The sequence below is a fragment of the Dama dama genome, chromosome 15 (assembly GCF_033118175.1).
Source record: "Dama dama isolate Ldn47 chromosome 15, ASM3311817v1, whole genome shotgun sequence".
Taxonomy (NCBI): domain Eukaryota; kingdom Metazoa; phylum Chordata; class Mammalia; order Artiodactyla; family Cervidae; genus Dama; species Dama dama.
The window spans coordinates 61,387,649-61,413,766 of NC_083695.1; the positions used below are offsets into that span (position 1 = coordinate 61,387,649).

A 26,118-nucleotide genomic window follows, 5' to 3' on the forward strand; every position below is an offset into this window, starting at 1 on the left:
AATAGTTAAATTATTATTTAATTAAACCCGGGTCTCCTGCAATAGAGGCAGATCCTTTACCATCTGAGCCATCAGGGTGGCTGGTGGTGGAACCCAGCAGAGATAGGCCTGAGCCAGGGGTGGGGCATCAATGAGCTGGCTGCTCTGAGAAACAATTCAGATTTCTAGAACATGTAAGGACCAACCCACAATTCTTAGAAATAGTTGGAGAAAAGATGGCATAAAATGGCAACCCACTCCAGTACTCTTGCCTGGAAAATCCCATGGGCAGAGGAGCCTGGTAGGCTACAGTCCATGGGGGTCGCAAAGAGTCAGACGTGACTGAGCGACTTCACTTTCACTTTCACATGTACACACACATATATAATAGAGTATTACTCAGGCACAAGAAGGAAGAAAATTCTCTATTTGCCTAACAACATGGATGAACCTTGAGGGCATTATGCTAAGTGAGATAAGTCAGACTGAGAAAGACCAATTCTGTGTGGCATCATGTATATGTAGAATCTAAAAATGCTGAACTCATAGAAGCAGAGAGTAGAATGGTCATTACTAGGGGCTGGCAGAATTGAGGAGATGTTGGTCAAAGGGTACAGAGCTGCATTTAGAAGATGAGTAAGTTCTGGAGATCTAATGCACAGCATTGTAATCACAGTCAGTAATACTACATTATATACTTCAAAGTTGCTAACAGACTAGATCTTAAATGTTCTCACCACAAAATATGATAGTTCTATGACATGAGAGAAGTGTTAGCTAACAGTAAGGTGGTATTCATACTGAATGTATGGGCTTCACAGGTGTCACTAAATGCATCAAATCAGCACACTGTACATCTTAAACTTCCATAATGTTATATGTTAGATAATTTTTTTAGAGTTCAAAACCAAAAATGTAGACTACCATGATTTATCAAAACCAAAACAAAACAGCAACAGTCATAATGGTATCGAGTGTACTAGAAACAATTCAGTGAGTAGCAGAGACAGGGTTGATTTAACATTGCGCTATCCATCACACATGTTAACAAATCTGTACTGCACATGTCAATTAGTTTACAAGGAAAAATTGACCATTTAATTGTTTCATGATGAGAATGTTCTTCTTTTGTATTTATTGCCTTGAATTAACTACACTACTGAATTTACTAGGAAAAAAATCACATCTGTGGCTCTCTCTCTTATGAATCATGGACGTTATGCACAAGTGTCTCCATATGGGGAAGGAGCTGATTTATAAAAAGAAAAAGAAATAAGGACTGGGTACTTCCCTAGTGGTCCAGTTGCTAAGACTCTGCACTCCTAATTTACGGGACTTGGTTACACCCTTGGCCAGGGAACTAGATCCCACATATTGCAGATAAAGATCCCACATACCATAACTAAAAGAGCCCGCATGCTGCAACTAAGACCCAGCACAGCGACTGAAATAAATATTAAAAAAACAAGGGCCTACTATATAGCACAGGGAACTATACTCAGTATTTTTATAATAATCTATAGGGGAAAAGAACCTGAAAAAAGAATATATATAACTGAATCCCTGTGCTAGACACCTGAAACTAACACAGCATTGTAAATCAAACATACTTCAATAAAAAAAAATTTTTTAAGAAAAAAGGGAAAATAAATAGCTGAAAAGGTGAGCTTGGAAGACTTCCTGTCTTTGAGAAGGATTGGGGGCTCAATGCCTACTGTAATGTGGGCATTGATATAAATATGCCCTCACATGCTGGGAAGCCTGAGATATGGCAGTTACTTCTGAAGATGGAAGTGACTTTTAATGGCTGCCATACCATCTGGAATGGCTCTTGTGGCCACATCCCCATGACACACCCAAGCCCAATTAGCAAACAGGCCAAAACCAAAAATGTAGACTACCATGATTTATCAAAACCAAAACAAAACAGCAACAGTCATAATGGTATAGAGTGTACTAGAAACAATTCAGTGAGTAGCAGAGACAGGGTTAATTTAACATTGCGCTATCCATCACACATGTTAACAAATCTGTACTGCACATGTCAATTAGTTTACAAGGAAAAATTGACCATTTAATTGTTTCATGATGAGAATGTTCTTCTTTTGTATTTATTGCCTTGAATTAACTACACTACTGAATTTACTAGGAAATTTACTAGGGGGGTGGGTATCACTGCTCTTGCCAGCTTTCAGCAGGGTATTAACATTTCGAAGATAAAGCAAGCCTCATCACCCCCATAGGCTGTGATAGACAAACCAAGAGGGGATTGAGGGGCCCTTGCTATGACTCCCCTCTCTCCACCTCTGCCACAGCTGACCCTCCAGTCCCTGGACGCCCCCTTCAGACCCGCTGACTCAGGCAGGCCAACACTAGCCCTCCACCACCCACTCTCTACAAAATCCTTTCCATACCACATGCTATACACGCATCAACATTTACCTCAACAACCAGCAGGTCATCATTCGAAATGGACTCAAGCTTTTTATCTGGCGGTGTCTTTTCAAGTAAAGTGCTTAATTCAACCAAGATTCTGCCTCTGTAGGCAACTCCTTCCCCCTGAAAGGCAACAGTGCAAGATTATTTTTCCAGGCATGAACAACAGTCAAAAGCTCTCTCTAGTGGGCTAAACTAGCTACAACTTCAAATTTCTCCTTCCCAAAATGAACCAGTCAGTAACTCTCTCAGCTGGTCTTTGTTATCTGAGAGAAGAACCAATGACTTCAGGAAGGACCCCAAAGAGAGCCAGGGTAGTCAGGGCTAAAAGGGATTTTAGCTGTGGCTGGGGTCAGAGGCTTTCAAGCCATGCTTAGATCTGGAAGAGGTTCCCAGGAGCTGAGGTGGGAGTGGAAGGGGCTTGAAATCTCCCTCACTCTACTTCAGGTCTGCATTTGTCTGCATTAACTTGGCTCCTTTCCTCAGAATAGGGAGGCAGCCATGTTGGCAGTCAGGGCAAGTCTCAGAGGAGCCAGGAAATAAAAGAGGAAGATGTTCTGGGTGTGGTGGAGTGTGAGGATGAATTGCGGATACTCCTCCCAATATACTCAGCAGTGTTAGCAGCAGAACCCTCTGGAGAGGAAGGGAAGGCTTCCACCTCCACTGCCAGCCCTCCACCCCCACCTTCATTGCCCCAGGGCTTTCTCTCTACCCTAGTTCCCTTCTTGGGCTTTGGGAGCTAACTGAAAGACAGTACTTGGGCTTCTAATGTGGTGGAAAGACCACCTCCCACTTCTGGGCCTCCATGTCTTCATCTAGAAAATTAAGAGGTTGGATCACATCAGGAATAGCAACATCAAGCATGTCACTTTCAATCTTTCAGCAAACTCCTATAATACGGCATTTGACAGAATTCTGAGATAGCACATTTGCTTTTTGGAAAGAGCCAACATTGATTACTGACATCTGCCCTAAGTCTAGGAAGGGGGAATGGCCATGCTCAGTTCAGTTGCTCAGTCGTGTCGGACTCTTTGCGACCCCCATGCATGGCAGCACGTCAGGTCTCCCTGTCCATCACCAACTCCCAGAGTTTACTCAAACCCATGTGCATTGAGTGTGTGATGCCATCCAACCATCTCATCCTCTGTCATCCCCTTCTCCTCCTGCCTTCGATCTTTCCCAGCAGCAGGGTCTTTGCAAATGAGTCAGCTCTTCGCATCAGGTGGCCAAAGTATTGGAGTTTCAGCTTCAGCATCAGTCCTCCCAAAGAACACCTAGGACTGATCTCCTTTAGGATGGACTGGTTGCATCTCCTTGCAGTCCAAGGGACTCTCAAGAGTCTTCTCCAATACCACAGTTCAGAAGCATCAAGTCTTCTGCGCTCAACTTTGTTTATAGTCCAACTCTCACATCCATACATGACTACAGGAAAAACCATAGCCTTGACTAGATAGACCTTTGTTGACAAAGCAATGTCTCTGCTTTTTAATATGCTGTCTAGGTTGGCCATAACTTTCCTTCCAAAGAGTAAGCATCTTTTAATTTCGTGGCTGCAGTCACCATATCAGTGATTTTGGAGCTCAAGAAAATAAAATCTGTCACTGTTTCCATTGTTTCCCTATCTATTTGCCATGAAGTGATAGGACCAGATGTCATGATCTTTGTTTTCTGAATGTTGAGCTATAAGCCAACTTTTTCACTCTCCTCTTTCATCAAGAGGCTCTTTAGTTCTTCTTCACTTTCTGCCATAAGGGTGGTGTCATCTGCATATCTGAGGTTATTGATATTTCTCCCGGCAATCTTGATTCCAGCTTGTGCTTCTTCCAACCCAGTGTTTCTCATGATGTACTCTGCATATAAATTAAATAAGCAGGGTGACAATATACAGCCTTGATGTACTCCTTTTCCTATTTGGAACCAGTCTGTTGTTTCATGTCCAGTTCTAACTGTTGCTTCCTGACCTGCATACAGGTTTCTCAAGAGGCAGGTCAGGTGGCCTGGTATTCCCATCTCTTTCAGAATTTTCCACAGTTTATTGTGATCCACACAGTCGAAGGCTTTGGCGTAGTCAATAAAGCAGAAATAGATGTTTTTCTGGAACTCTCTTGCTTTTTCGATGATCCAGCGGATGTTGGCAATTTGATCTCTGGTTCCTCTGCCTTTTCTAAAACCAGCTTGAACATCTGGAAGTCCACAGTTCACGTATTGCTGAAGCCTGGCTTGGAGAATCTTGAGCATTACTTTGCTAGTGTGCAAGATGAGTGCAGTTGTGCAGTAGTTTGAGCATTCTTTGGCATTGCCTTTCTTTAGGATTGGAATGAAAACGGACCTTTTCCAGACCTGTGGCCACTGCTGAGTTTTCCAAATTAGCTGACATATTGAGTGCAGCACTTTCACAGCATCATCTTTTAGGATTTGAAATAGCTCAACTGGAATTCCATCACCTCCACTAGCTTTGTTCTTAGTGATGCTTCCTGAGGCCATGATATGCATTTGCAATTGCCATGTGAGATGACCTCAGAATCTTTTCCTACCCTGCATTCTAAGAGTTGAGGAACATGAGACTTTCATCCTTCAACACTTAATCAGGGACTTCCCTGGTGGTCCAGTGGTTAAGACACCTTGTTTCTACTGCAGGGGACATGGGTTCAAACCCTAGTCAGGGAACTAAGATCCCACAAGCCACGAGGCCAAAAAATAGAAAATAAAACCAAAACCAAAACACAACCACAAAAAACACTTTATCTGTCATCTGGTGGGCCTCTGAGGGTAGGGAGGTCTCCTAAATATGAGACTTAATCATAACCATTAGAAAAAGGAATCTGGAGTCAGTGCTCATTAATAACACACCTTAATTGAAGAACTAACCTTTCCAGCATTTAGCTCATCATAGGGATCTGGGAATCCCGTGTACTCTCTGGGGCTTCCATAAAGGTTCAGATAACAGGGTCCAAAAGTTGGAACAAAGCCCACCTCTGTTTCTCCTGTATTTGCTGAGAGATAACATCATCATTAGTATTTTAGGCTTTTAACACCATTCTGTTGAAATAAATATTAGTTATTAGTTAGCTGGGTGAGACAGTTTTCCTCCATTTTGTGTTAGTTGTATTAGTACAAATTGTAAACGCTTGTGAGACTTGCCACATTTATCTTATCGCTATAAAACACTAAATAAAAAAACATTGAGGGGGTAGTTCAGGTAAACATAAAGATGATACTATTCAAATGAAAGAAGTTGATCTTCACATTTTTTGCAAGTTTATAACTGGCAATTGTAGTGAGCATGTCACTGACAACTGGGGTAGAATATATTTTTTCAGGAAGTCATTTAAATGACATTTATCAGATTAATTTTATTTGTTCCTCCAAAATATCATTAGTCTCAAGTAGTTAGTATAAATCTGGCAGATGATTTTAAAAATACAAGGCATTTAAAATGTTTATATATAATAGTGAACTGTCTGCCTACAGTTGTGGCCATATGATATTCATAAACAATGTGAAATCTCCATTCAGGACATTCCACCTCTGATGAGGATCCAATATACTTTTTATTTCTGCTACCTGGTCTCAGCAAGACTACTCCCCAATGAAGGGCACTGCAGCCAATTTAAGAAATAGTGGAGTCAAAGAGAGACTGCAGGTGAAGACAGGGAAATGCAAGAGCTGCCTTCAGCCATCCGAATGGCTCCCATATGGAGGAGGGATGGACTTGCTTCCAATAAGCAGGGGAAGGACCACTATTGGGAGCTACAAGGAGGGCAACTTTGGTTCACTCAAGATAAGGATGATCTTTCTATGAATTAGTAGTGTCACACAATGGGACAGATTGTATTGGGAGCAGAGGAAATGTTAAGACCAAGAGTCATATTTTATCTTTCAAGATATAGTCAAAATTCTTCCTCTGTGGATGAGAGGTTGACCGGATCAACTCTATGGCCCTTTCCAACGCTATGCTTAAAACTAAAGCAGAAGGATAAATGTCAAGTAGTAAGTGAGCAGAGTACCTACTCATAAACAGTTGAGCAAACTGTATACACTTGTAGTTTGCAATCTTTTTCACCTTTTTGAGGCTCTTTTGCATTTTGGACTTCTATTATTACTTTATATTTCAATTTTTGAACTTTAAAAAGCTGCTATGTCTGTGACTACACTATAAATTCCTTTGGTGGGTGGGTAAGAATCAAGTGTGTTTTATTCTGAATCCTTAAACTCCTAGTCCTAGTTCTATCTTGGAGTACTACCACATAAATATTTTTTGATTGGTTGAATGAAGTGTGATCAAATCTGCCATGTTTGTTACACACCTAAAGACCACTTAATAGTCATATAAAGTCTGACTATAAGATAATGAAGTTGGATTTTTAAAAACAAATAAGAATGAGGCATTGTGCCAATAATATAAAGGCAGATTATAATACCTTAATTTGCAACTTTCTTACATGTAATCCCTTTTTCCCCCTCTCACTACAACCTTGGGTGGTTAGAATGGCAGGGAGTATCATGTTTTTTTTTTTTTTTGAAAGAAGGTAAATTTCTCTAAATCACAAAGTCTTCATCTATTAGGGGAACAGCATGTGCTGTAAGAGGGTTATAAGATCAAATGTGAGCACATTGAGCAAACTTGCAAAGAATGGCAAATGCTGTACAAACCAAGGACATGCTATGATCCCCCAGAGTTGGAAGATGAACCTTTAAGGTACAAAGTGAAAAAAAAAAAAGTTATACAATTATTTACAGTGAAGCCAGGATGGTATATATCTAGGTGAAAACATGAGGCATGTAGCAAAGCCCAGTTAGCCCATTTGTTTAAACTCAGCTTTGCAGGACAACCATATAACAGTAATACAAAAATTGTTACTCTAATACAACTATATTTAAGACAATAAAATGTAAGTTTAAAAAAAAAGTGCTAAAGCAATTAGTTGATAAGTTCTTAATAAGATAACAACAAACAGAAAGATCTAGAAGATAGCAAAATTACAAAGCATAAACCTGTATATGATGCAGCCCCAGATCCCGAGGATGAGAAATCTATGTAGTAAAAATACCATTGGTTAAACAATAAGAGAAACACAGGCATTATAAAAGAGACATTGAAAAAGTTAATCAAATCCAACAATAAGTAAGCGGTTTAGCAACACCAGGAAAATCCCAAATCCAGACTCAAATCACATGACCGTTTTGTCATTTATACAAATATCACCACCAGTTAAATACAAAATGGCTCAAGACTCTGTGACACCCGGTAGCATAGCCACACAGGAAGTAGCCCAACCTCATCAGCCCCAAAGCAGTGAAGCATCTGAGAGCCAGCTTCCCACCATCAAAGGAGGCCTGGGGAAGTTACCAACATTCCATAATTTTAATAAAACTTTTATGTGTCTCGTCTCTGACTTAGCTAGGACTAAGACTAGACAACCTAAGTTAATTTAGTATAAGGCTGTGTAAACAAAAGCCTATAGTTGCCAATACATTATCCTGTTTCTTTGCAGGGAATGGCTAGTGCTCACTGTTACTCTGAGACCCTATCACAGACTGTCTTGCAGGGCCTGCAGTGAAAGAAGACCTCAGAGACAGGCTGGCACTGCTTTTAACAGTTCATTTGTAGTTCTTCTGGATATTACCACCATACCACTAAGAAAAATGTTTATTCCATTATTTCTTGGATAATTATTTTTAGGTGATATTTAATGACTTCCTGCCAATGATAAATGAGTTAAAGTGATTTTTACACTTCCTCCCATAGAGTTTATAGCATGATTTTAATTACTCTGTTGGTTGCCTTTGACCAATAAATTCCATCTAATCTTTAATCAGTTTTTATCTACCCAATGATTTAATCTAACATTTAAAAAAATTTTAATTGGAGGATAATTGCTTTACAATATCATGTTAGTTTCTGCCATACATCAACATGAATCAGCCATAAGTAAACACATGTCCCCTCCCTCCTGAACCTCCCTCCCATCTCCAATCCCATCCCACCCCTTTAGGTTGTCACAGAGTACCAGGTTTGAGCTCCCTGCATCTACAGAAAATTTCCACTATTTTACATATAGTAATGTATATGTTTCAATGTCATTCTTTCAATTCATCACTCCCTCCCTTTCTCCCACTGTGTCCACAAGTCTGTTCTCAATGTCTACATCTCCACTGCTGCTCTGTACATAGGTTCATCCATACCATCTTTCTAGATTCCATACATATGCGTTAATATGTGATATTTTTCTCTTTCTGACTTACTTTACTCTGTATAATAGGCTCTAGGTTCATCCACCTCATCAGAACTGACTCGAATGTGTTCCTTTATATGGTTGAGTGATATTCCATCGTGTATTTGCACCAGAGTTTCTTTATCCACTCATCTGTCTAATCTAGCCTTTATATCTGGATCCTTCACTTGATAAGAAGTTAATAGCATGCCCACCCTCTCCAACCTTCCACTTCTTTTCACTTCTAAGCTCTATCTTCTGTACTTTTACATTGTAAGAGGTGATATTTACCTTCTCTTTAGAGCTTTGACTACTTGTATTTTAGAAACATTTTAGAAACAATTTTAGAAACAATGAATAGTGCTCACATTATAACAACCACATAAGTATTCTCTGCAGAGAAAAGAAGAATTGTAATTACATTTCTTTTGTACAAGTCCAGCAACACAGCTCCCTATGCTACTTAGCAGACAATGCTTAGATGGACTCTCTGTCTCACCTTCTGCCAGTTGCTTAAAATAATGCTATACCTGACTTTATATTTGGACTATTATCTTCTTGGTTCAACTCTTTATTTCTCTCAGAATTTCTAATGCCTTTTTCTTCTTCTTGAGAAAGAAAATCTATATCTTTTTCACCAAGTCTCTATTATATTTCAGATTCTTCTTCATATTACCTATTGCTTGGCTTACAGTATCTTTTTAAAAAACCTATAATGCAGGAAACCTGGGTTCGCTCCTTAGGTCAGGACGATCCTCTGGAGGAGAAGGGCATGGCAACCCACTCCAATATTCTTGCCTGGAGAATCCCCATGGACAGAGGAGTCTGGTGGGCTACAGTCCATGGGGTCACAAAGAGTTGGACATGACTGAGTGACTAAGAATGTAAAGTCCTCTCTTAAACACGGTGAGGATGAGAGAAATCTTAAGTTTTCCAAAACAGAATTTTGCCTCAAATTTTCTCATTTTATTCAATGCGTTTAATCTAGTGATAATTATAGGAATTTTTGTTAATTATATTTTAGTTACGAACAATAAGCTGCTGATGATAGTAATGGGTTAACACTAAATTTTTCTGATCATCTTAATTTATTCCTTCATTCCCTATTACAGTTTCACACATATGCACAGAACCAGAATACCAGGTATAGGCAATTAGTTCTCAATACATAAAACAACAAAAAGAAAAGTATATTGGTTATCAATGCTTGTTAGCATAAAATGTATGAAAACAAAACACACAATATCTAGAGTGGAGATTACACGGTTCAAATGCCATCTGACCTCACTCTGGCCAAGGAAGTCTGTAGAGAAGGGAATATTATTATATATATGGATGGACTGGTGTCAATGCCACTTGAAAAAAAAAAAAAAAGGTGCTCTCTATATTGACACTCAAAAATCTGTAAAATACATACTGGGAAAGTTTTTGGATTGAGGTAAGAAAGTTAAAAATTTTAAACTCAAGTAATTAATGTTTTGTGTTAGTCACTCAGTCATGTCCGACTCTTTGTGACCCCGTGGACTGCAGCCTGCCAGGCTCCTCTGTCCATGGGGACTCTCCAGGCAAGAATACTGGAATGGATTGCCATTTCCTTCTCCACAAATAATTGATAGTTACCCCAATTATTAATTACTAATCTGTTATTTTGCTGGTCACCATCAAAACATCACTGAAATGGTTCACTAGACTCATCACATTTGGCTTTTAAGAAAACAGGTCTATTGCCAGGTGGCTACCCAGTTCATTTCCTCTCCAACAGTTCTCCGCCCTGTCTCATTCCTGCTCCCTGTGTGACTCACCTTCCACTTCCCCACCAGAGGCAGCGATTTTAGAGAGGTGCAGATACGTTGTTCCAACGATATCATTTTTGGTAAGACGGTCCCTGTGTTAAAAGAACAGGTTAAGACCTCCACCTATGAAGACAGATTTTTGTTTCACCAATAGATCTGGAAAAGACCCTAGATCTCAGCAATCACCCTGTCTAGTGTGCCTCAGGCTTCACTGCACTTTAAAATCATTTGGAAACCACCACTGCTCCCCTGGACCCACCCTGCACCACCTCTAATTTCCTATTGAAGCTTCTGACTCAATGAAAGCAGAGGTGAAGAACAAGAGTTTGCATTTATAACAAGTATATATCCCAACTGATTCTTACACAGATGGTCCTCCAACAACCCTCTGAGAAATGCTGATCTAACCGGACAACTAATTTCAGCTGGAAACAGATTTTTACAGAGGCTGGGGAATTTGCCTATGGTCACACTCAATACTGTTGTCATGAAGTGAATGGGTCAGTTATAGGCACATAACATGATGAGGGTAATAAAAATCTCACTACACAGAATAAGTGTTTGTATCTTATTTTATCCTATTCATACTGATTACTATGATGATTTAAAAATTACAATGGGCTTTTCTAAGGGTCCCTCATAAGGGAAAAAATTCCCTTTCAATTCAATTCAAATATTTCTTGATTATCTACTGTGTGACTTCATTTGCTTGTCTATAACCTAAATCTTATCTATGTGGTTGGGTAAGTTTGCTCACAACTTTGTGTATCTATCTGATCTTAGAGAGTTCGTGAGCCTAACCCATGAAGTAGTCTCTGGCTGGGCACACAGTAAGTGTAACAAAAAGGTTTATATTAATAACATCTTCTGTTTAATTCCTTCTCTTTATTCCATCTAGTGTCACACTCACTCTGAAGTTTAGAACTCCACAGGAGGGAGGAAAGTTTCACTCAGTATTTTGAGGAAAGATTATACTATAGTATATTACTATATATTATAGCAATACTATGTTATATATATTATATACTTTAATAAAATTAGGTTACAGAAAGTGACTAATTAACAACAGTATACATGAGGAAAAAAATTATTATTTGGGGGGTATTAAGCCACATGTGTGGAGCTTGCATCTTCTCAGGTCATCCAGAAGGGTCTAGACTACATTTCAAGAATCCTTAGCTTTCCCTCAGTTGTGCAAACACCCTACAGAGTATATAACCAAAGATCTGGATCATCCAAGGATTCCCCAGTTAAACAGGGTCTCTCTGCATGTCTGAATCTACCATTGCTTTGGAGAGGGCCAACTAGAACAGGGGAAAACCCACATCTGCTCTGACCATGGGCGACTCTAGGATGACTCAGCCAGCGATCCTCCCACTGTGGCATCAGCAGGCCAGAGTGGTCATCTGAGCTATATAGGGCCCAAACTCACACTCCTGAGAGATCTGGAGGCCCCTGGAGCACCTTTGGGGTGTCAAGTGAGGATCCAAGTGACTTAAAACGAGCTCACACTCATTAGAAGGGGCATTTTGTCCTCAGGCCCCTTCATGGACCTCAATGAACTATGATGCGGTTACCAAACAAAATAAAGCCTTCTCCCCTCCTCCCAAAGTGTCCTGTTACCATAGCTCCAAGAGGGAACTAACATGGAAGTCAAATACATTTAGCCAAAGGAAAAATCACGGCCAGACAGGTTGGGAATCCAACCGAGTCTCTGAGTGACTGTGGGCAAGTCACCTGACCTCTCTGAGCCTCAGCCTTCATCTGCAAAATGAACTAATAATAGTCTCTGTCCCATCAGGTCCCTCTGAAGATTAAATGGAATAGTGTAGGGAAAGCAAGAGGAACCGCACCTGGCACTAGCAGTGCTCGGAACCCAGCTGCTAACATCACAATAAACACTGATGACGGTGGTGCTGGCCGTGACGATGCCAGCGCCAGTGATGATGCTATTTATCTTTTCTACTCTCGGGGAGCTAAGGGCTGCCAGCCGAACGCCCCATCCAACTAGAATACACCCAAGAATAGCCTCATTATGGCCGATCATTGCTAGGATGTTGGTCTAGTGTGAAGTCTATCAGAAACTTTCAACAAATTTTCTTTGCATTCAATCACATAGAAAGCTCTGTCCAAATTCCTTTCTAACAATGACAGAGAACAGCTCTCAGAATGTTTTGGTCGATTCTTCCCTTGAAATAGTTTACTGCATTTCTGGAGTCTATTTTGGACAGCCTAATAGTATTTAAAGTCTTAATTTCTTGTCTTGGGGTATATTCAGATCATTTTTCCTTCCTTTTGTTCATGAGCAGTTGAACCAAGATATCCAAAGCTTTTCTGCAATAGCTACTGTTATTATTTTTAAAGAAAACACCTGACTCCAGGAGCAGTGTACCACTTCTGTCTGGAAGAAAAGCAAATGTCCTGAAAAGTAAGGGTTAGAGCACTTAAAGTAAAGTTTCTCCAAATCCAAATATTTACTTCTCCAATTTGCAATTAGACACAAGTCTTTCTTAACTCACCAGTCATATATTGTCAGTTTTATTTTCTCACACACTGAAGGAAACTGTCAAAAGAGAAAAAAAGTAGTTATTTCTCAACTTATTCAGTAACTGCTAGGGTATTCTTATTTTTTTCTAAAAGGAAAGAAAGCCAAACCTTGATCTGAAGATTAACGACTTGATTCCACTCAGGGTTTGCATTTTTCTCAATTATATTTGTGCAAACCTGTAAAATCATCAAAACAGAATAGGTATTCAAATTTCTAATTTTGGAAAGTTTATAATATATGCATAGTGGATTATGATTCTAGCATACTTATGTTATAGACTTGGTCACTCAGTTGTGTCTGACTCTTTGCAACCCCATGGAATATAGAGTCAATGGAATTCTCCAGGCCAGAATACTGAAGTGGGTAGCCGTTCCCTTCTCTAGGGGATCTTCCCAACCCAGGAATCGAACCCAGGTCCCGCACATTGCAGGCAGATTCTTCACCAGCGGAGCCATCAGGGAAGCCCATAGACTTGGTAACCTCATTAAAGTTTTCTTAATAACAATTTGGTAAACTATGACATGGGTCTAGTATATTGATCTTTGCTTCTTCTATGCACTAAGAGCTAGTTTCAAATTGCCAAATTTTAATATTGGGTTAGTGTAATGATGCAAGAGTTGCTATTTAGTGAGCACTTGTTGTTTAGTTGTTAAGTGGTACCCTGCTCTTTTGCGATCCCACGGATTGTAGCCCGCCAGGCTCCTCTGTCCATGGGATTTCCCAGCCAAGAAAACCGAAGTAGTTTGCTGTTTCCTTCTCCAGGGGATCTTCCCAACCCAGGGATCGAACCCAGGTCTCCTGCATTGGCAGGTGGACACTTGTTACATACTGTCTGATATGCATTTCTTCACTGAAGTGTCCAAACCTATCTTTTGATCCTGCCCACCAGCTCTTCTCCCTGATCCCCAAACTCGCTGCTGTCTTTCCATTGTTGTTCGAAAGGGTATTCAGGTTTGAACCAGGGTCAGTCACAACCCCTCTTTTTCCTTCACGTGCCTCATCCAATCCATCAGAAAATGCTGACACCCCAATTTTCATCTCATCTTGCCCAGATGCCTGTGGTTGGTTCCCCTCTGGATCCCCACTTCCTCTCCTGCCTCCTCACTTTCATGTCACTCCCCATGTAGCACCTTCAGTCAGTTCCCAGGTGTACTTAGAATACTAAGTCCTGATTCATCCTCTGCCTGATAAAGCCCTGCCTGCCCACCTCACCTCATCTCATCTCTCTGAGCTCATCTCTTGGTTTCGTCCCTCGCTTGCTCCACCCCAGCCATGTTGGCATTCATCCACTGTGAACATATCTCCTCCCTGGGGTCTTTACATCTGCTCTTCCTTCTGCCTGGAAGCCCTCCCCCCGTCAATATTTCTGCATTTTCCAGGCCTCTGTTCAAATGTCACTTCCTCCAAAATATCCCACTTGATAAACTAACTGGATACCCCTCCAAACACCCTGTACCCATCACTTCTTGTTCCCTTCTTTATTTTCTGCTTAGTACTCAGCACTAACTGAACTTATGCAACTTTTTATTTGCTTGCTTATTGTTGTCCCTTCTTTCACACAGTAAGCTCCATGAGAGTAAAGATTGTCCTGCTCACTTCTTCATCTCCAACGTGAGGGACAGTATCTGATACTTAGCAGGCTCCCGCTGTTTACTTCCTGAATTAATTAACTCTTTCAACAATCCTATGAGATTATCCTTATCCTCATATGTAATTCAGGAAATTGAGACCCAGAGGTTAAAGAATTTGACTTCACTTGCTATGGAGTAAGGTGAAGCCTGAATTTAAATCTGGCCTCATTTAGCTCCAGAACTGAGACTTTTTGTGCCATCTCCCACTGACTCTCCTGGGACATAACCCTGTGTGTGTGCTGCCAAACCTCACTTTCACATACACATGGTTCCAATATGTAGTAGATGCTACTTCCTCAAGCCTAGAACTGACTGTGGTACACCATTATTCTACTATGGAATCCCACTCTACAATCTTTGACCATCTTTGTAGGTAAAAGTATAGTTACAGGTGTTCTTATACCAAGAGTCCCTCAGCTCTTATCAGAGGACTGAGATGGGTTCCCCTGCCAGACTTTCCAGTTTCTTCAGCTCATTGGAACATGGAGGGTAAGAAACATGATAGAAATGGGCACCTGGGTACTGGAGGTTCTCTTCTACACAGTGGCCCCCAATCTGTTTGGCCTCAGGGACCAGTTTTGTAAAAGACAGTTTTTCCACGGATGGGGGATGGAGGTGGCTTCAGGATGATTCAAGTGCATTACATTTATTGTGCACTTTTTCTATTGTTATTACATCAGCTCCACTTCAGATCACCAGGCGTTAGATTTCAGAGGGTGGGGACTCCTGCCACATTGACCAGGGATCACTGTTGCTGGCTAGGGACTTTGCCTAAGAGTAAGATAATGCTGGGACCTGGGAAATCATTTCTACTACTCTTACAAAAGACCAAATCTTTCTAATTTGAGTCCTGCATACTTTCCACTCCAAAATAAACCTCTAAGATGTCTGACATGTTCAGAGTCTGATAACCTGTGTTCCTGCACAGTACCCAGCTCATCAAGGGGCTACTTTAAAAAAAAAACAAGTAAGAAACCACTCCAAGGAAAGCACAGTGGTTTAAATGCATGTTTCTAGAGGCATCTACATTGAGATCACGTACAAACCTTTTTTCCGGCAAAGGAAACTTCTACAAAAGGGTCCACTAGGTTCTTCTTATCAGCTATGCCTCCAAATATTTCCTTTACTGTCTGTGAGAAGGCATCATCCACTGGAAAGGAACATATTACAGAAGAAATCAAATCTGATTCTCTTAAGAGAACAGAAATCACTCAGCAAAATTAAAAATTGTCTCCTGTATGGAAAAACCACTGCGACAAGAATCATTCCAAAAAGTGGCAAGTACCAGTGGCACTGTATATGTATATAGTATATGTATACAGAAATCCTTTATGTACAGATTTCTGTATACAGAAATCTATATATATACATCGGTATATATATGTATACACCGGTATATGTATACAGAAATCCTTTGTCTCAGTTGACAGAAAGAGAAAACACATTCTCCCCACAAAATTTAAAACTTAACAGGAGCGTCTTAGAAAAAAAATCAATAAATGACTATGTTGAGAATCAATCACTTATTGAGGAAAACAATAGAATAAAAAAGTCCATCTAAACAGGGTTATTCAAAAACTGAGGCCTAGTTGTGATTTGGAAAATGTTCTTTAGGTCAACATATAGACCTCACCTATTTTTTAGTAACTCCAGGAAATTTGGCATAATCATAACATGTTTAATCACCTACAAACAACAGAACTCTGTTTTAACAAACTTAGAAGTGAACAGATCTTTCACTGTTGGTGGGAATGTAAACTGATACAGCCACTATGGAGAAGAGTAAGGAAGTTGCTTATAAAACTAAAAACAGAACTACCATAAGAGCCAGCAATCCTACTACTGGGCATATACCCTGAAGAAAACCACAATTCAAAAAGATACATGTACCCCAAAGTTCACTGCAGCGCTATTTGCAATAGCCAGGACATGGAAGCAACCTAGATGTCCATTGACAGATGAATGGGTAAAGAAGATGTGGGACATATATACAATGGAATATTACTCAGCCATAGAAAGGAAAGAAGCTGGGTCATTTGTAGTGGTGTGGATGAACCTAGTGTCTGTCAGAGTGAAGTAAGTCAGAAGAAGAAAAACAAATATCATATATTAACACATACAAATGGAATCTAGAAAAATGATACGGATAAACCTATTTGCAGGGCAGGAATAGAGATGCAGACGTAGAGAATGGACTTGTGGACACAGCAGAGGAAGGGGAGAGTGGGTCAAACAGAGAATAGCATTGATGTACCTACAGTACCATGTGTAAAATAGCTAGTGGGAAGCTGCTTTATAGCACAGGGAACTCAGCTCAGTGCTCTACGATGACCTAGAGGCTGGGGTGGGCGTGGGAGGGAGGCAAAAGAGGAAGCGGTATATGTATACAGACAACTGATTCACTTTGTTATACGGCAGAAACTAACACAACATTGTACAGTAATTATGCTCCAATTTAAAAAAGTGAACAGAATTCAGTTGAACAGGCCCAAGTAGATATTATAACCTGAGGTTTAATTTATTTACTTCATTTAAGATATTTCCAAAGGAAAGATGGTCTGGGGAGGCATTAGAGGGGAGGGGTTCCTGGAAAAGTAGCAAATGCTGAAGAGTTCCATGGCCTGTACAGTGGTCCTGCCTCCTGGGGACGGGGAGAGGGTCCCATGTCCCAGGGCCCAGCAGGAAGCAGGCACACCCGGCAAGGCAGAGAGGATGCCAGGTCCTCAGCAAGGACGGGCAAGCAACTAGATTAGTCTCTGTGAATGGAATCACTCTAAGTAATTCTCTTAAATGCACCCAATCTCTTAATACAATAGTGACTTCTAGTTATTGGCACTTACAACTTTGGCTCAGCCATTTTTAATACTCTGAAAGCAAATACAGTTATCTGTTTATAGAACTTCAGTTTCACCTGGGATGAAAGGAGTTGGCAATGCTGACTGCTGACCTCTGTTTGGTATCCTTCAGAATAAGGGGAAACTGTGGAACCCAGAAGAGAGAAAGAACAGAGATGAATGGGTCAAAGGCTCCATAAGGGCCATGGGTCAGGGACCAATAGGCTGCCCCATGAATCTGCTTAGGTGGTTTTCAATAGGGGCAAAATGAATGAAAATAACTCTATGAAGGCCTTTAAGATGAAAGACATATGGCAGGGAGCACTGACACTATCTGGAGTATGATTATTTTTATCACAGGTAATCATGCAGGTAACTGACAATCCTGGGGCTGGATTAAATCAATACATACTCTGGGGGATGTCCTCCGCCCTGTAGATCTTCAGCAGGAAGGTCACCCACCGCAGGGCAATGCCAGCAGGGAGTAACAAGTTACTTTCCACGTCATCACTGTCATTATCACGATCTTGTTTCTCAGGCTATTGGGGACACAGGGTGGCAAATTATACACATAGGAAAGCAGCACTTCAAGAGGCCAAATTTGTGCTTGTTAAAATAAAACCAATCATAACTGTTTTCATTAGGATTTCCTGCGTTTTGAGCTTAAGAGTTTAGCACCAATTCAACCTCAAAACTGCCCTACAAAATCAATGCTCATGTTTCTTTGACCAATACACTACAAGAAAATAATGTGTCCTTTCTGTGTCCTGAGTCCTCTTCTGAGCACTAAATAGAGAGATAATTACTGAAGCTTTTTAACTTTTTTTCTGGCTACTGGTTTGCTGCCCAATTTTCTAGAATAACAACTGTCCTCTTAGGTAGCAATGCCTGATTCTGCAATGGAGCCAGGTTCTGTAGATGCAGTGATGTGGGGAACTCTTAAAAACACACATATCTTTACTGAATGAAAGACCTGCTCACAGACACCAGGAAGGAGCTAAGTGAGCTGGAATAATAATTCTGTTGTGAAGAAAATAACAAATTCCAGAAAGGTGGAGGAATTGGAGGATTGGGGTTGTTGACTGGAAGCTCTGCTCTATTTCACAATGACTGGTGCCCACTTGCTTAACTCTTGGTCCTCTTTCTTAGTGAAAAAACATAGAGGGCAGAGAATTTGGGGCTTACAGGAGGCTCATCTCCGGTTCCCAGGACGAACATGCTGACTTTCATGTAGCCTTTAGCACCTGAGCTGGTATCTTCAGGGTCATTGAGGAGAAGCCATTTCCTCATGACAGCATGACCTAAAATAAAGAAGGCGTAAAAGGAGAAGCTGACAGGTCCATGATTCCATCTACAGTAAGATAACCAAGTATTTCCTCCAATGTGTCTTCAGGACGGGCCATACTCCCCAGATGAGGCTCCATTTTAATGCTCTCTCCTTCACACTGACTCTCCACCCACATCCTGCCCTGGGGTGACTGAACAAGACTCTCTAAGCTCTAGTCACTGACTCTATAATTTGATTTTGATAAGGTTAAAGTAGCCTCACAGAACAGAGAAATTATCTATTTGTTTCTATTAGGATGATTGCCATTAGATTATTAAAAAAAAAAGACATCCATACTAAACTGCTATCATAATTCCCACTGGGTATAGCCTTTCCTTTTCTCAATCAAGAAAAACATTGTTTTTTATTCTTTGATCACTCAAATTTTCTTGATTCCCAGAGTCTTCAAGTTCATGGGAAAACGCTACTTACCAGGTTCATCATAAACAAATCCAACGTCGATCTAGGAAAAAATGATTTAAAATAGTTCAAACAAATTTTATAATCAGTCACTTCTAGAATCTATCATTATTATTACACTTAAAAAAACAAGGCTTTTGACTAGACAACTTGCTTTAAGACCCACCATTTCCATCTTACTGTCTCTGCATATCCGATGCCTCCTCTGAGGTGTGACACACAGAAGGCTCTCAGTCCATCATTTTGAATGAATGAGCTAGTCTCACAGCTGGAAGAAACACAGTGACCAATGTGGCCTGGTTTGCTTGGGACTTTTCCAGTAGCATAGAAAGTCTCACATCCTGAGGAAACCCTCAGACCCAAGCAAACCTGGACTATGGTCACCATATGGGACTACTTATTGAGTATTCCTCCACCTTTTCCTCCAATTAATTCTAATACTAATATTAATAGACCCTTTGATTGGGTACTCCAATGTGCCAAAAGCTAGGTGCTTTATATATTGTATCTCATCTCATTTTCACAATAATTCCATATTACAGATGAAGAAACTAAGCACCAGAGAGGTTTACAAATGGCTAGTTAATGGCAGACAGAGTATGAACTGACCCAAATCATCTTCTAAGACTTGCTTCAAGAAGCAGCCCATTCCACGTGGAATCGCTAAGAAGGCACAAGTCTTTATGAATAAGTCCAATGTGAACTGCTTGGAAAAGCACCTTGATTCTCTTCCCTGGATTGGCTTCCCTTTCATACACCAGATTTATAATAACTGATTTTATTAAGTCAGATTCTTGATAGAGCTCTGGGCCATTGGCAAGTGGAGTGGGTAATGGGCTTCTTGCCATGGGCAAGTACTTTTCCTTCTATAGCAGTGGGCTTCCAGCCACAGCAGGAACTCTGTGAAGGGCCCTGGTATGGCAGCTCCCAGGCATCTTGCTCTAGGACTAAGTGCTAAGTGCTATACTTTGGAAGTTGACTAGACTCCGGCCAGAGGACACTCAACTGGCTTCTTGCCCCCACAGCATTTGTGTCTGGCTTTCAGCAATGATCACAGCATCAATGCCTTACATATAACCTTCTGATGTCACCAAGATGGGTACCCTGAGTCCTGGCCAGGAACCAGATTCCTCATCATGAAAGTGCCCGTCTTTGACCTAAGTTGAATGAAACAGACAGTGGACACCCACCTTAAACTCCCCCATCAGAGAATCTGCCCGCAGAGAATGGGAATTATAAACCTGGAAGAAAGGAGAGTGGTGAGGAGATTACTGGCTTCATCTGGCAGCTAGTGAGCACTACCCTCCTACTCCGTGGCCCCCTTACCCGAATGCTGATGATCTCATCCATCAGTTCAGAAGGAGTCAGGTGGACATTGTAGAAAAATAACTGTTGAAACAAAAAGGGAAAATGTTTGAATGTCAACAGGGATGGATTATGGTTTAGTGAGATCTGACGCTAAAATTTGAGGGGCCTTCCTAAAAAATATACAAGAAACAACCTCAAATTAGGTGTGACCATGTGAACCTACTGCAGGATCTCGGAAAAGGCTCTGAAGCTTAAGCATAATGAGCTTCAAGGTAAACTCTGTATATCAGAAAAAGGGTTAAGTAATAGTTGTGCATAGCATTAATTTAACTAAATAGAATTGTTCATTTGACACCAGATATCTGGTAGCTAGGGCTTCCCAAGTGGCGCTAGTGGTGAAGAACCTGCCTGCCAATGAAGGAGACATAAGAGACGTGGGTATGATCCCTGGGTTGGGAAGATCCCCTCGATAAGGGCATGGCAACCCACTCCAGTATTCTTGCCTGGAGAATCCCATGGACAGAGGAGCCTGGAGAGCTACAGGACATAGGATCACACAGAATTGGAAATGACTGAAGTGATTTAGCCTCTAGTAGCTAACTAAAGATCAAGGTTATTTCATGTGCTTAGGGCTTGGATGATCTGGAAAGTTGAGGTTAATTTTCTTCCATTTTTAGTGCTATTATCTGTAACCAGTGACTAATTTTGCTTTTTCTAACAAAATACTTGTAAAGCCAACTCTATGCATTAGATACTGGTAGTACCTCAGTAGAGTCAGTATGGACCACATTTTAACTCATTGTAACTGCTAAGTTTAAGAAGGTTGACTCTTAGAAGATGAAAATTGGGTATGTAGAGGTTTTACCATAAAGTCAAAGTTTTATGTGTCAATAGACTTTAGTCCTAAGAGAGAAAGATGGAGCATTTATTTAAACTGAGACTTTTTTCTCCTACATTTTCCTTAGAAATATTTAAAATTTACAGAGAAAAAAATGAAAGAATCATTGCTATAATTTTGGGACACTGGCTTTTGGCTTTATTATTCTCTTTTTTAAACTGAACTATCTGGAAGAAGGTTCTAGATAATACAATACTTCACTCCTCAAAAGTACATTTGCGTATGGCTGAGTCCCTTTGCTGTTCACTTGAAACTATCACAACATTTTTAATTGGCTATACCCCAGTACAAAATAAAAAGTTCAAAAAAAATTTTAAATAAATAAATAAAAGCAATCACCAGTGGTGGGGGAGGGGATTATTTCCAAAAAGTAAAACAACAAAAGATTATTTTCAAAAAATAAACAAATTTGCACTCATCTCTGAAGAGCAAGAACATTTTTTTATATAATGGACCAAGGAGATCAAACCAATCAATCCTAAAGGAAATCAACCCTGAATATTCATTGGAAGGATAATGCTCAAACCGAAGCTCCAATACTTTGGCCGCCTGATGCAAAGAGCTGACTCACTGGAAATGACCCTGATGCTGGGAAAGATCGGAGAAGGCAATGACACCCCACTCCAGTACTCTTGCCTGGAAAATCTCATGGATGGAGGAGCCTGGTAGGCTGCAGTCCATGGAGTAGCTAAGAATCAGACACGACTGAGCGACTTCACTTTCACTTTTCCTTTCATGCATTGGAGAAGGAAATGGCAACCCACTCCAGTGTTCTTGCCTGGAGAATCCCAGGGACAGGGGAGCCTGGTGGGCTGCTGTCTATGGGGTTGCAGAGTCAGACACGACTGAAGCGACTTGGCAGCAAGAGCTGGGAAAGATTGAAGGCAAAAGGAGAAGGGGATGACAGAGGATGAGATGGTTAGATAGCATCTCTGATTCAGTAGACATGAATCTGAGCAAACTCCAGGAGACAGTGAAGGACAGGCATGCTGCAGTCCATGGGGTTGCAGAGTCAGACACAACTTAGTGACTGAACAGCATCAACACTATTATCACACCCCAAAAATTTAACATGCAACACAGTCAATTTTCAAATTCCTACACTTGTTCTGATAAAAGATCTTTTTAGTTAGTTTTTTTTTTTTTTTAATCTAGAATTCACTTGAGGATCTTACATTGTATGTGGCTGTTGTATTTCCTAAGTTTCCTTTTATCTAGAATGGTACTCCTGGCTTATTTTTGTTATTTATTTCTATCAAGACCAGTTGCTTTGCAGAATATCTTACAATCTGGATTTCTGTTAGTGTTTCCTCATTGTTAGATTCAAGTTGACCACTGGACAAGAAATGACACAAGTGATGCTGATTACTTCCATTATATCACACCAGGACACACATGTCCATTTGTCCCTTGGTGATACCAAGTTGAATCACTTGGTTAAAAATGTGTGTGTAAACTAGAGTTTTTTCGTAAAATCTTTTTATTGATTTACGAATTGGTCTGTTTAGAAGCTCAGTTATTTGATTCTTCCCTTTAGCTAAGAAATCTAATTTCAAAAGTATTCATTAAAATGAAAAGTTCTGAGGTGGACTTCCTATAGATGTAGTTGAGTAAATATTTGTCCCGCATTATAAATGTAGGGTAAAGGAGTTAGAGAAGGCAAGGTTCAGAAAAAGAACGAGACCCACACTTTACAGGAACAGATCACCTTTAATGAGGCGAGAAGGGGCAGCAGTCTGATTAGTGAGCTGCTGCACTAACCCAAGAAAAAAGTAAGTATATATAGGCATATATGTGCAAATCTACTGTCTTGGGGGGCCTGTTCTTCTCCAGGGTTGTTTGGAGTAGTTATCTCTTAAACAGCTGGGGCAAAGAATTCTGGAGATGGCCAGAGGATGGACCGACTGGGAGCTGGGCGTAATCAACCTTAATGTACATTTTTTTTTTCTTTGAGTGAGAGAGTTCTTTGTTTTCTTAGAATGGTGGGGAGGACCTGGAGGGGAGTTTTAACTCCAGGCTATTTTGCGCCGTGTAACTTTCCTTCAGTAAACACTTGGATCGGTCCCGTGCTCCAGGCATCAAGTGCCTCATATCTCGTCCTTCCTGCAATCCTGTCTTGTCCCCCAGCATGACTCTCACCCAGCCTTCCCTGAAGTCCACTTCCAGGGCCCCATCTCTGAATGCACCCACCTCTCATGTTAGCTTTGACACTACCTAGCCGCCTGCTGGTGTCTGTGGTGTCTGTCATCTAAGGAGAAGCCAGAAGTGAGAAGGAAATGGAGCCTCTGAAAAGCTGGGGGCCAAGTTGAACATAGAAAAATAACCAGGAGCACCACACAGAAAAAACCCGTTCCTTTTGTGAACGGAGAAAAAAGGAACCCACGCCAGGGCTGGGATTACAAGCTGTTGGGAAACTAAGAGGCACTGTGAGAGGAAGCTGTGGTAGGAAATGCCTGGCCTCAGAGATCAGAGCATGAGGCCCCAGGAATCTCAGAAAAACCTGGTTCCTCGGCGGAGGAAGGCTGGCATGTGAAAAATTCCCCAGATTTACCATTTCTCTTCACAGTCCTAAATGTGGAATTTCGTGGCATTGAAGACAACTGTCATGGTATTCAGCATTTTTGAAGAGTGTTGCAGAAGAGGTCGTCAGAACAGGCTATGATCTCATTATGGAGGAAAAACCCTTTCTGCTCATAATTGCTTCTTCTAACCTATATTGTTTTTATAGCCAAGTAGGTTTTGACACCTTTAAAAAGTTGGATTACTTAAGTCACATGGAGTCACCCCTCAGACACGTTTGCTAATTAAAAAGAGTAAAGACAGGTCCTAAGTGTTCTGTGTGGTCCATGGTAAGAGGTGCAAGGACCCATTTGGAAGGGCTCCCTCCAGAAGTTGTTATAAAACTACCAGAAAGACACCAGGCTTCTCTGAGAACCAATAATGAAGCAGGCCATGTGACTCCAAGCCCCAGGGGGTTCTTAGCAGAGAATGTTTAAGGCTGGAACTTTGTCCTCTGTGTACAGTTAAGTCTGACATGTGTTCCTCTCCCACTTGGGACTGGAGAGAAGTGGGTGGAAACTGAGAAGGTACACATAAATAAAACAGACACACAAGGACATGCATTTGCCCATTTACCTCATCAAAAAATGGATTGTTCCCTCGCTTGATTCTTGTTCGGTGTGTCTGGCCACAGATGTGGACTTTGACCACAGGTTTGATGTTGTTGCCACTTAACTGCCGGCCCTCAATCACTCGGACCCGGATCTGCAAGTACAGAAGGGGAGTCGTCACTGAACCTTTCCCAGCATGACATGTAAGAGAATCCACAGGTGTCACCTTGGCTCATTCACCCGTAAGGACCACTAAAACCAGGCCAGCGCAGCTTTGCAATGTACTGGTGCTCAAGGACTGGGGGCATCCCCCTGCACCCACTCTCGTGATGGGAACTGGGGTCAGGTTGCCAAAACCAAGAGCAGTCACAGGCTTGCAGGAGTCTAGAACTGGCCTGGGAAAGTGAAGGGCAAGGTGGAGGCTGCTGCCCAGAGTCAGCCTCCTACCTGGTCTTCCTGATCCCTGGGAGGTACTAACACCCTCCATGGCTAACACCTTCCAAGGAAGCAGCCAGAGCTGTGAGAAAACACAATACCTGTGCTTCCACTCCTTGATGAGCTCTTGAGCTTCCCTGGTGGATCAGATGGTAAAGAATCTGCCTGCAGTGTGGGAGATCCATTTTTGATTCCTGGGTTGGGAAGATCCCCTGGAGAAGGGAATGGCAACCTACTCCAGTATTCTTACCTGGAGAATCCCATGAACAGAGGAGCCTGGTGGGCTACAGTCCATGGGGTCACAAAGAGTCAGGCATAACTAACTCTCACTTCCTACCACCAAAGGGAATTTTATTTTTCTGAAGAGCCTCATCCGGATTGACAACATTTACTGCTGCTTGCAGAAGAAAGATGGGGAGCTCTTCTCGTTGAATTTATGCCCTTACATCCCTTTTTTACTAGTTAAGCCACTGCCCACAGGCAGAAGCACTTCTAACACCACCACAGTTGCCAGAAGCCGGACAACACGGGGTTGGTACCACAGGGCTGTGGGGCCCTGGGGCTGTTCCTACCTGGAAGTCCTGTGGCTTGTTAGACAGCATGCGTCGGCTGCTCTTCGCTCTCGTGAGCCTCCGGGCAAGGTGAGCTTCCGACATGGTCCCTCCTGGCACCCTGGGCCCTGGGCCCCTGACCGTACTATCCAACCTGTCCTCATCACCTCCATCTTCTTCCTCTTCTCCTAAAATAGCAAAAAGGGATGCATTCAGAGACAGTCCTCATCCTGTATGAGTCTAAACATTCCAGAGAGTTTTCCATGCTGCTGAGGCAGCCAGTGAGGGAGATGCTTCTTGGTGACAGTGACTTGGGACAAGTTATGACTCAGATATAGATTCTTTAGGCAAATGTGTTCATATGCGACACGACATTCATTCAGGCTGTTTTCAAGGTGACTAGGAGAACGCCAGAGGCCACGGGGAACATGAGAAGAGGAGATGATATGAATGGACCCAGCCAGACCATCACTCAGTTCTGATCTGGGAACCAACTTGAGGTCAGGGGTCTGCCTGTGGTTAGGACGGTGATGTGTGGAAATGCCGGGGAAATTGGAGACTTGCTGGGGAGACTTCCACTCCACCTTTCCCACTGCAGGTCTTTTATCTAGAACTTTAATCATGAGGTCTTGT

General features: G+C 41.5%; 1 protein-coding gene across 1 annotated transcript in view; it reads right to left on the reverse strand.

Moving 5' to 3' along the window:
* MYOF (myoferlin) overlaps positions 1–26,118 on the reverse strand; it is a 171,826-nt gene that overhangs the window by 77,980 nt on the left and 67,728 nt on the right. The window contains exons 6-19 of the mRNA XM_061162197.1: positions 25,507–25,673; positions 24,525–24,653; positions 20,510–20,572; positions 20,374–20,424; positions 19,196–19,226; positions 18,622–18,737; positions 17,849–17,975; positions 15,649–15,752; positions 13,079–13,147; positions 12,943–12,986; positions 10,433–10,515; positions 7,411–7,449; positions 5,284–5,408; positions 2,422–2,538 (exon numbers count right to left, since the gene is read on the reverse strand). Coding sequence (XP_061018180.1) covers positions 2,422–2,538; positions 5,284–5,408; positions 7,411–7,449; positions 10,433–10,515; positions 12,943–12,986; positions 13,079–13,147; positions 15,649–15,752; positions 17,849–17,975; positions 18,622–18,737; positions 19,196–19,226; positions 20,374–20,424; positions 20,510–20,572; positions 24,525–24,653; positions 25,507–25,673 — 1,265 coding nt within the window. The remainder of the gene's footprint in view (positions 1–2,421; positions 2,539–5,283; positions 5,409–7,410; positions 7,450–10,432; positions 10,516–12,942; positions 12,987–13,078; positions 13,148–15,648; positions 15,753–17,848; positions 17,976–18,621; positions 18,738–19,195; positions 19,227–20,373; positions 20,425–20,509; positions 20,573–24,524; positions 24,654–25,506; positions 25,674–26,118) is intronic.